We start from the raw sequence: 12264 nt of genomic DNA, 5'->3' as shown, positions 1-12264 counted from the left end.
GTTAGCTTTAGCCGTTTTAACCAATTTAGCCCAAACCCTGTGAAAGGATTTAGGGTCACACAAGATCGGTGGGATTCGATTGTGAAAATAATGTGGCAAAAGTCACCATAAAGCAGCGACTTTGTATTTGCTTGTAGAGGCGTATATTTTAGACTTGTGGTCGAGCGGCTTTTATATCTTGTAGTAGTTTCCCCACCAGATGTCATGTAGTGACGGGAGAGGTAAAGAATAGTATGGGACTATTTTTATTTGTCTTGGAAATATTAAACAGGTATAATAGTATAAGTCCTGGGTAGCTACCTCCCTGTCTCGCTATCTCTCTCTCTCTCCCTGTTCTAAGGCTAATCTCCGTCTCGACCTCTCTCTGGGGTCGCTTGTCTCCTTCTAAACTCTCTTTCCTAACATCTCGTGTAGTAGGGTGTGTGTGTCACGTATCTTCCTCATGGCAACAGAACTTTCTCACGAGAGGACTGCTGACAGCTAACTGCATCATCTCCTTACTGGCCGCTGTCGTCAGCTTTCCTCCGTGTAAGCGTTTAGCGCTGCTCGCTTCTCGCAAACACAACACCTTCTCATCATTTGACTTCCTGCTTCTATCTGTCTCTCTATCTATCTATTTATCTATCTATCTAGTATGATTTGCAATTATAATATGGAGACCTACCACATTGCTCAGCCGCGCAAAAATGGCGTACCATCGACATTTAATAGTTATAACATATTAATACATACTACATACACATTATAATGAACTTATAAGTTAATTAAGTGAAATACATAATATTGTAAAGTAACATAATTGTATGAATATTGTATACATATATTATTCATAGTAAATAGTGATTATTCAGTAATATTACATTTTAAATAAGTTGAATACATATTTGAATAAATGCAATGATTGTTGTATAACACTTTGTAAGACGTGCATGTACAACAGACGTACGCATATAATTGTGCAATGGTAATACTGCTAGGTTATACATTACATATTTGAGTTATCACTTTAGTAATGTCTAATATTTCACCTAACTTGTATGATGATACTGGTAATACAGAATTGTGCTATAATTGTATGACTTATAATATTGTACTAACATTGTGGTACTACATAATTGTGTTGGCCTTATAATTGTAGTTACATTTTGTTAATGCAACTATTACATATGTGTCTTGGCCTTATAATTGTAGTTAAAGTTACATAAAAGTTACATCTTGTTAATGCAACTGTTTTGTCGTTACATAATTGTTACATATCGTTTGTAGGTACATAATTGTTGTTAAAGTTACATCTTGTTAATGCAACTGTTACATAATTGGCAAAGTGTAACATAATGCAATCGTTTGTCGTTACATAATTGTTACATATCGTTTGTAGGTACATAATTGTAGTTAGTGTAACATAATGCAATCGTTTGTCGTTACATAATTGTTACATATCGTTTGTAGTTACAAAATTATAATATGGAGTAACATAATTGTAATAACTGCAGTCCTAACATATGCTGCGGTCGATGATAGTGATGATGTGTCATGCCACTTGTTTGTGGAGACACAATTTGCTTTTTTGTTTGTAGTTTATGTGGTATTTTGGCATATATAGTAACATTTACACTTATTTTCATTTGTTTGTTATGTGATCTTACTTTATTTCTCTTTTTTCCTTCTTACTTTTCTTTCTTTCTTTCCTTTCCTTTTCTTTTTTTTTTTTTTTTTTTTGTATTGATTTTCTATAGTTTGTTTCTCTTTGCTTGTGTACACTTTTTCCATGTTGTTCATGGTTGCATAATTGCTGACTAATTTTCTTGGGATACTTTTTCAAAGTTTAGTTTATATTGCACAGATACTATAAAATGATATTATATAGTCCCATATTTTGTTATTTTATATAAAAAATATATACACTATATACAGTGTTAACTATACACACTGACTTGTTGTTCACCTGTACCTATCGTGGGTAATATGTGTGTCAGCACTGTGTGGAAATCATTGTCTTCACGATTGTGTTGAAGATGTTCACTCTTGCTAACGGCATTTGTGTTGGCCATTTTTTTTTTTCTTCTCTAGGTTACCTTGTAACTTAATTTGTCTGTTTCCACTAGGTAGCATTAATTAATAAATGTTTAATACAGTTCTTTTAATTGCTCACTGAGTAACTGTGATTGTATATTTTCTTTATTACTTTGTAGATATAATTAATGTATAGTTGTATGTATGAAACACGTATTTTATGTAGGTATAAATGGTAACACTCGTTGGTAGTAAATAAATGTTATAATAAATGAATGAATATATACAGTGTAGAATATTTATTGTTGGTGATTATTTAGTGATTGAGTTATGCAGATAACTGAAGTAAGTATGTGTATTTAAGCTGTAACTATACAGCACGTTTTATATGTTTGTGCAGAAGCTTATTGTCTATCACTGTGTATTGTATAAATGAAGTAACTATGTAACTCACTAATTTTTACCGTGGAGGAAAATGGTGTGAGTGGTGTTGCATTTGTGATAGCGTTGTCCTTCGCGGGTTGATTGGCGTGCTGTCGTCTCAGCACATGGTGACGTCGGCTTCCCACACTGGTAGCTGTGGTGAGTGAATGAGTAGCGATGAGTAACTTGAGTGAAGACGAGTAAGACGAGTTGTGAATATGGACTTGATGTTTTGCTGTCTTGACCTCTTCACACCTGCGTAAGCGGTGGGGGTTGGGTGGATGTAGCAGAGAGAGGAGGGTGAGGTCTGGTGGTTATGAGTTGTGAGTCGTCTCTCACTCTTCGTTTGTTTGTTTGTTTTCTTTCTTTCTTGATGTATTCTTGGTCCTTTTTTCTTGTGATTTACTCGTTGTGGGATGAAGACTGCCGCTTCTTGTAGGTGCGTGTAGAAGATTATACAGACGACGTAGAGTTGTTAATTGTAGTTGATTGTAGATGGTTGTAGTTCGCTGATTCGTCGTAGACTCGTAGACTATTTGCACTGTAGGCTGTATTTTGTAGGATTCAATGTAGAACTGAAGCTAATCTTGTAGTCTCGGTTGCATTTGTAGAAATTTGCTTTTAATTCGGAGACGATGTCCGCAGATTTGCTGGTTTGTCGTTAAGCTACTTGCAAGGCGTCGAGTGATCTCTTGACCTCTGCATCAGCGTAATGATCTGGGAGACGGAGGGGGCAGGAGCTGATATTGTTGGTTGTTGTCAATCTTGATATTTTGTAGGAATTTAATGTTGATTCGTAGACGAGGTTCGTATACGTTCGCTGCTACCAAATGTCGTAAAGACTTTGTATCATAAAGCAGCGACTTTGTATTTGCTTGTAGAGGCGTATATTTTAGACTTGTGGTCGAGCGGCTTTTATATCTTGTAGTAGTTTCCCCACCAGATGTCATGTAGTGACGGGAGAGGTAAAGAATAGTATGGGACTATTTTTATTTGTCTTGGAAATATTAAACAGGTATAATAGTATAAGTCCTGGGTAGCTACCTCCCTGTCTCGCTATCTCTCTCTCTCTCCCTGTTCTAAGGCTAATCTCCGTCTCGACCTCTCTCTGGGGTCGCTTGTCTCCTTCTAAACTCTCTTTCCTAACATCTCGTGTAGTAGGGTGTGTGTGTCACGTATCTTCCTCATGGCAACAGAACTTTCTCACGAGAGGACTGCTGACAGCTAACTGCATCATCTCCTTACTGGCCGCTGTCGTCAGCTTTCCTCCGTGTAAGCGTTTAGCGCTGCTCGCTTCTCGCAAACACAACACCTTCTCATCATTTGACTTCCTGCTTCTATCTGTCTCTCTATCTATCTATTTATCTATCTATCTAGTATGATTTGCAATTATAATATGGAGACCTACCACAGATGGAAGGTCAAATATTGTCACGTGTGTCTGTGAATGAACATAATATTTAAGACAATATTGCCTTGATTTGGCGAAACTTACACGAAGCACTGAAGATCAGCCTAGGGAATGACCTCTTGCTGTTGACAGCATCTTGCCACATGACAAGGTCAAATGTAGCCAGTTATATCCTTTACTGACTAAGCATTGAGAAGGGTTCAGGGTCAGTGGGAAAAGTACAATGTTCAGGTCGCCTAGTAATGTGAAATTATACACTCTTTATCCAGTACAAGCTGTGCTTGATGGAAGGGGTAAGGGTAAGGCAAGAGCGAACGGATTTGATTTTAAGATCAATCAGTCACTGGTCAAGGTCACAATATAAGGTAAAAGATCGACTTATGTATGTGTCTGTGTGGGAACAAAGTAACTGGAACAGTTCTGACCTTATTTGACCCCAAATTAATGGAAAAGTTAAGGGTCGGTCAAGGGACTGACTTTTCGTTTCTAAGCAGAGTACGTTCATGGACTGGGTCTCATGACAAGACCAACTATTTTTTCTCACTCGTATGTAGTGGAAATCATGTGGAAGTGTTCACGATAAAACAAGAAGGAAGGGATTCGATTTTGAGAACAATCCGTCAAAGATCAAGGTCTGCTAGCCAGATCAAAGATTCGGCCTCCAGATCAGTTGGTGCCGCGAGACACATATGACTGAGTGTTCACACTTACGAGTTTGACGATTTTCATTAATGTTCTTTCTAATTCCCTCTCAGGTGACGGAAGGCACGACACTATACGAGGGTAGTGTGAGTGAGAAGTCTGGCGGCCACTCCTCTCCGGCGATCACTTCCCTCACGCCCTCTCCCACACTCACTCCACCCAAGCGACGCACACACCAACACCAAATCAGGCCTACCGTAACTGTGGGCAGGAGGGGGACGAACCCAACCCCACCCAAGCCTGGTACCACCACCCCCACACCCATCGGTCTGCCCATAGCCAGAGTGACCCTAAAGCGCCATAAAGCCTCCTCCCACCACTCTGGCCTGTACATCTGTACCAACACCTGCACACCCAACATCAACCTCACCCTACACGTACTATCAGGTGGGTTGTCATAAAGCCTCCTCCCACCACTCTGGCCTCTACACCTGTACCAACACCTGCACATCCAACATCAACCTCACCCTACACGTACTATCAGGTGGGTTGTCATAAAGCCTCCTCCCACCACTCTGGCCTCTGCACCTGTACCAACACCTGCACACCCAACATCAACCTCACCCTACACGTACTATCAGGTGGGTTGTCATAAAGCCTCCTCCCACCACTCTGGCCCCTACACCTGTACCAACACCTGCACACCCATCAGCCTCACCATACACAACCCTATTTTGACGGCGATTTTCGTTCATTTGCAGGTAAGTACCCAGAGGTCAGTGGCACAATCAGATAATGCTGTCAACTTTCTGTACTTCTTCCCGGTGACTACCACTTCTAGTTAACATTCAGAATAGAGAGATGGCAATTTTAGGATCAGTTAACGTGGACAGAATACATTGTTTCGCCTTTATGATACCCTCTGGTTCTGATTAATTACATCACTACTGTAGCGCGTTTTTACCTGCCGAAGGTCCCTAACTTCATCAGGCTCAGCTGATGACCGGCTTTAGGCAGATTAGAGGGGCGATGTGGTTAGTAACTGAAGATATTAGTGTCTCATAATTCATGGTTAAGGCTCATCTAATTTCATGCAACTACGATGTAGTATTCAAGTCGTGGGAGTACATCACATCTCGAGATTAAACAAACGGACTACATCTTTCTCATAAGTTGAATTCACCCTCTAATCTCGAGGACTCATGTTTAAGTTATTTTTGCTTCCCCAAAGCAAATTTATTCAGCTTAGCCCTTGCACCTCAGACAACGTCCTCATACTGTATATGAACACATTGGTAGCCTTTGTACCCAAGATGACGTCCTCTGATATGTACACATTTCCAGGCCATGCACCTCAGATGATATCCTCAGACATGCACTTTTTCTGCATATTTTTGGAACAAAAGTTTTAAGGTCAAAGCCATAGGGCAAGGTCAGCCTAAGCAGTTTTTATCTGATTTAGACAAACCGTTCGGGAAGTGTTTTATGATCAGGCAAGAATTTTTTTTGATTTTTAGAGCATTTAGTCAAGGGTCAAAGTCACAGGAAAATGTTAAAGGGCAAGGTTACAGGGCAAGTTCCACTCAAACAGTTATGGTCCTAACTGAACCAAATTTAGTGGAACTTTACGGATCAGGCAAAAATGAAAGCATTCAGTTATTATCTTAATCTGTTCAAGGCCAAGGCAGCAAGGAAAGGTCAAAGTTCTGCTCAGAGATATTGATTTCATGTGAACTAAGCTCTGAAGAAGGATTCAGGTTAAAACATGGATGGCGCGATTGGATTTTGAGCAGTCACTCATAAGTAAAAGTCGCAGGATTAAGTCAAAACACAAGGTCACTGGGCAGTCAAGTCAAACAAATTTGATCTGATTTAAATCAGTTGGTGGAAGGATTAAGTTAGACAAGAAGGAAGTCCTTTGATTTTGAGAGTAATTTGAAGAAAGTCAGGGTCACAGTTCAAAGTGAAATATTCGATCTTTGACCAATGTGTGGTCTTGGGTGTTTCACTCTCTGAGTGCTCCTTCCTTTTTATATCATTTTACTTTAGACGTTATTTGCATATGGATGTGTAAGAGAATGTTGGTAACTCAAGCAGAAAAAAAAAAACACACACACACACTTAATAGTGGCACGTAACATCCTTTGCACATCTGGCAACAGCGAATATAAAAGATGTCACATTACGACTCAGAGACAGATTTACATTTTTTTTTTTAACTAGCCCTTCTCATTGACGAACCTCTTGTGGGCAGCACCTCGGCCTCACAATAATAACTAAAAAGCCAATTATTATTATTTCATATATATATATATATATATATATATATATATATATATATATATATATATATATATATATATATATATATATAGGTGGAGGTCTGAGTCTGGTGAATGTTGATGGTGGAGAGTGGAATCTGAAGCAGCTGCTGTTTGCAGATGATACTGCACTGGTGGCTGATTCAGAGGAGAGATTGAGACAGCTGGTAGAGGAGTTTGGAAGGGTGTGTGAAAGGAGGAAATTGAAAGTAAATGAGAATAAGAGTAAAGTGATGAAGTGTACGAGGTTGGTAGATGGTAGGGGGATGAATATAGTTTTGAATGGCGAGTTGCTTGAGGAGGTAGAATGTTTTAAATATCTAGGGTCACATGTTGCTGCGAATGGAAGAATAGATGCAGAAGTGATGTTTAGAATAAATGAAGTAGGAAAGGTGCTGGGAGGAATGAAAAAAGTGTTTAGATGTCGTTCGCTTAGAATGGATGTAAAGAGAAGGCTGTATGAGGGTGTTGTGGTACCGACTGCATTATATGGGGCTGAAACATGGAATATGGGTGTAGCAGAGAGGAAAAGTTTGAATGTAATGGAGATGAGGTGTCTGAGGAGTATGTGTGGAGTGACGCGTATGGATCGAGTGTGGAATGATGAAGTGCGAAGGAGAACTGGAGTTGTTCGGGAGATGGCTGGTAGAGTTGAGCAGAGAGTGTTGCGATGGTTTGGGCATATGGAGAGAATGGATAATGAGCGATTGGTGAAAAAGATAACTAGATCTGATGTGAGAGGTGTACTCGTGAGGCTGAGAGGAAGACCACGAACAGGATGGATGGACAGTGTGAAGAGAGCGCTGGATGCAAGAGGGATGTCTGTTGAGCAAGGAAGAGTGGCTGTGCATGACAGAAATAAATGGAGAGAAATTGTGAATGAATAAGTGATGATGCAGTCCTGAGGGGATATTCTCCTGCATTTTGTCTGATCAGCTATTTCAGGTCAGGTGCGGGTAAGGGGATGAGTCTGTTATGATGTGGCAGGGGTAAACCAGCTCTGCTGTCGGGCCTTGCTGCGGATGTCACTGATTGGATTGCGCAGTTGACCCTTGTGCGGTGTGGTGCGGTGAGGATCTGTCCGTTCTCCCCTTTGGGGCTAAGATGCGAATGAATGTGTTTGAATGGATGAGTAAATGGGGAGTGTGTCGTCCTGTCTCGGCTACCTCCCTTTCCTTGGGGGAAGCAGCCTAGGTATTATATATATATATATATATATATATATATATATATATATATATATATATATATATATATATATATATATATATATATATATATATATTATGGTATATGGTATGGCCTGCGCCAAAGTCTCGTTTTTTGTGGCTTAAAATTAGTACATCCCTTCCTACCAAATTATACTAACATATGAGGTGATAACCAAAAGTTCACGAAATTTGATAGCAGGGCGGAAACTGCTTGTTGTTCGGTGTGTGGAGGATATGTGTTAGTGCTTGCATCCTTTATTAATGTGTCAAGTAGAATTTTGCAAGGTGGATGCATTCGCTGCATGGTTGCGTTTTTTTTTTTTTTTTTTTTATCATTGTGTTTGGGTTAGTTTGCGAATTTTTTGTTTTAAAAAATGGAGGATGTGAAAGACCTACGTGCGTGCAACTCGGGAAGAACGTGGCATAAATTCATAAAATATTAAAACAACCATTTGATGACAATGCTTTAGGGGTTTCACAAACCTACGACGGGTTTAAGCGTTTGGAAAACTGATGAACGTCAACAGGTGACGATGCTCATTTTGGCTGCCCCCCTACCAGTTCATCTCGGACAATGTGGCCAAAGTTCGTGCAACCATCGTTGAAGATCGGAGGAGGACAATGCACGAAGTTTGCGACATTGTTAGCTTATCATATGTCAACCTCGATATGAGACGAATCACCGCCAAGTCTGTCCCAAGGTTCGTGACTGATGAGCAAGGAGAGCATCGTGTGGAGGTCTGCACGAAGCTCAAGGAATGCGCCAGAAGACACCCTAACTTCCACTCAAGTGTCATCACTGGTGATGAAAGCTGGGTTTATGGGTATGACCCGGAAACCAAACAACAATCATTGCAGTGGAAGAGCTCAGCTTCGCTCCAACAATAGAAGGCATATCAGGTCAAGAGCAATGTGAAGTCAATTCTCATCACATTCTTGGATGTGGAGGACATGGTTCATAAGGAATTCATTCCTCAAGGACAGACATCAATGCAATGTTCTGTGAAGTTTTGAGATGGCGTAGGGAAAATGTGAGGTAAAGACGTCCAAGGAAAGTGGTGCACAAGCCACCATGACAGTGCATTTGCACACACAGTCCTTGTTGTTCAGCAGTTGTTGGAATAAAAAACATGCCAGTTGTCCCCCAAGTCCGTATTCACCAGATTTGGCCCCCTGTGATTTTTTCCTCTTTCTGAAAATAAAAATCCAGCTAAAAGGGCTAAGATATGGCATCAGTGAGGTAATCCAGGAGTATCTGCAAAGGGTCCTAAACAAGCGGATGGTCAAGGACATCCAGAACGCATTCCGATCGTGGATGATGCACTGGGATCGATGTCTGCATTCCCAAGGAGACTACTTTTAGGGTACAGGAGTGAGTAAGACTTAATATATCATTTTTTCCCATCTTCAGTAAAATTTCGGGAACTTTTGGGTAGCACCCCGTAGCACGTTTATCGACAAAATCCACCATATTTTATCCTATCTAATTAATGTTCTGTATATAGATTGGCATTTATGGTCGTATGTTTAGACAAAAATTGTAGCATTCCACAATTTTCGGAACGACGCTTTACACAAGTGAATTACACAATTTATTGGTATGCTTAGTCCAGTTGTGGCATAGGATGAGATTGGTAAGTGTGACAGTACAAAAACACTTTTTTTTTTTTCTTTTGCATATCGCTATGCTATTTGTATCTGACAACGAATGTGAAGAACCTTCTTGTGCTGCATTTTTCCCAAGTATTTATTGCACTGACTGCTTGCACAATGTGACATCCCAGAAATGTGAATTTCACAGCTTACTTTAACATATCATTTAGTGTCAAGTGCGACTCATGGCCTCAATTTTTTTTTTTTTTTTTTTTTGCAGCATATTACTGTTAGATTCATCAGACCTCCATTTGGTTCTGTATTTTCGTCAGTGTAGAAGGCCCCCCTAAATTTTTTGCACGTCAGTTAAAATTCCATGCCAAACCTTACTAACTGCTTATTTATCAGTGACTTTTTAGTACTGTCCTACCTCCCATCAATAACATGGAAGAAAATATGAACGTGCCAGTGCAGAAATTAACATGTCAGGGAAATGCGCTACGAAGCCTCTTATAGCCGCGAAAAGATGGCCCCTGTGGCCAGTGGGATGATCCTCGGATAACCTGGGTAAGACTTTGACACCTAAGATATATAGCTGTTTCTCGAAGGCCTAGCAGAGTTCATGGCATTTCTTAGTGATGTAAAGTTCATAATTACTCATTAACAATTATCTCGGCCAACAAAGTAGGACGGAAGGTATGTATTCACCTGTCAGTCTGTTTCTCTGTGTACAAGACGTCCAAGAAGTTGTTTTCGGATTTCAGTGGAATGTGATGAATTTATGGGCTAGTAGGTAGAATTTTTTAGAGTTTGTTGTGGATGACAATCCGTATGCAGAGTTAAATCATAGATGTTATTGGCGTAGGAGGAGGTATCCGCTCCATGACTTTGTGTAACAGGGCAGGTTGAGACCATAAAATTAATTAACAGCAGCAGACCGTAAAAATACTCGTCTGGTAGGGACAGTAAATCATATATATTATTGACGTTGCCCAAGTTATGCGCTCTTTGATGCTTTCTAGCTTTTGCTTTGCTATACATTATCTGTGTCTAATATACCCATTTTTCACGAGACGCTTTGAATCAGCTTAGACTGATCAAAGCTGCTGAACCTCTCTAGATGCCCCAAGAATGGTCCAACACTGGTATCGTTCTGAATCCTGTCACTATTGACGGGAGGATTGAGCGGATGTAATCATGGACAAATCAGATGAATTGCTAAACAGACGATATGGGAGGCAATTACTTAAATTAGCTAATCACCATACAACACTCTTTTGGAAGTGCAATTGCTTCTACTGTAATTCCTATAACGTAAGAAAAAACATCAACAGTTAGTTGGCTTTAATATTCCTGATAATGGGTTTCTTACAATGTCATACAGTGAAGTAAATGTTTAGCTTAAGCTGTTCCGAAAATGGAAATGTAATTACCTTCACCCTAGGTTACTGTACTCATGCCTGAGAGATTGTCAGTGGAAGATATTTTCTTCTGTTTACCTTACCTTATAATAGTCCATGGACATTCACATTCACTGCATACCTCATTAGACATAGCTACGTCTTTACGACAGGCATAAATAAATTATTGCTTTTTAGTTTAGGCCTAACTGATTGCTAATTTACGTTTTCATATATGTTTTATCCAATAATTGTATTTGTAATATCATTACGTCCTTGGCATTTGCCCTTTCGGTTGCTTTTCCTCAGCAATGGAAAACTGTAGGCTGTCCTTGTTACCCATTGTTACTGAGCAGTGTTATCCACGTGGAGAAATCGAGACTGGTCACACCCAGCTGTTCCCAGCATTGGATGTCGACTAGTCGCATCTGTCGCTTTGTCTCGCCAGAACTACCATTGGAACGGTTCCTGCCAGTCTTCATGCATCATCGTTAAAAAAAAAAAAAAAAAAAAAAAATCTGCATCGGTAACAATGTATAGGTTGTTACGTGTATCAGGCAAATAAACACATTACGACAGCTTACAAGAAGAAATTAAGGACTGTAACCCTGTTTCTATCCCACTGAAAATGCCCGGCTTAAATAAAATATTGGCACCACCCTTACTGTTTTTGCTAATGTAATACTGATGTTCCCCCTAAGGAGACGAGGAGACAGCGGCCATGCAGCATCCGAGCAGCAGCCTGAGCCTCCACCCAGCCACACCTACTGTGCTCATCCTCCCGGCAATACTGCTGTGCCAGTGTGTCCTGTCCTGAACCACACCATTTAGTCAGTCCACAGCAGAGGTGCTGCAGAAATGCAGCAGTGTGGAGCACAGTATGTCACCGACATGGAGTTTTATCTGTTACCCAAGTAGACTGCAACCATCCATTTGTAGCTGCTTTTTAATGAGCCATAGTTTCTTTATTTCGTTTCGTTTCTTCTCTCTCTCTCTCTCTCTCTCTCTCTCTCTCTTTGTAAGTGATCTATTCTGAGCACAGAACAAACATCCTAGTCCAGAAGCCAAGCATGCCTTTTAACTGTCACACACCTTTACATCCAACCATTTTGGAACTAATACTCATCGTCCGTATTAAATACATTCGAGGCTGTCTATTTAGGAATATAGTAATGAAATGTATTGCAGGAAGATCAAGAAAATATTTTAAAATATTTTCAATCTATCAAACCGTCCCATGTCCCAGCCTG

General features: G+C 40.1%; 1 protein-coding gene across 1 annotated transcript in view; it reads left to right on the top strand.

Annotated features, from left to right (window-relative positions):
• The window catches only part of LOC145394477 (uncharacterized), a 67443-nt gene extending 55612 nt beyond the window's left edge, over nt 1-11831 (top strand). The window contains exons 7-8 of the mRNA XM_080268331.1: nt 4603-4936; nt 11716-11831. Coding sequence (XP_080124457.1) covers nt 4603-4936; nt 11716-11831 — 450 coding nt within the window. The remainder of the gene's footprint in view (nt 1-4602; nt 4937-11715) is intronic.
• The last annotated feature ends 433 nt before the right edge of the window (nt 11832-12264 follow it).

Source organism: Coenobita brevimanus, chromosome 27 (genome assembly GCF_032717465.1).
Source record: "Coenobita brevimanus isolate Jiangsu-jjx chromosome 27, ASM3271746v2, whole genome shotgun sequence".
NCBI classification, from domain to species: domain Eukaryota; kingdom Metazoa; phylum Arthropoda; class Malacostraca; order Decapoda; family Coenobitidae; genus Coenobita; species Coenobita brevimanus.
Note: the sequence above shows the minus strand (reverse complement) of the source record. Positions and strands in the feature narration are given on the sequence as shown.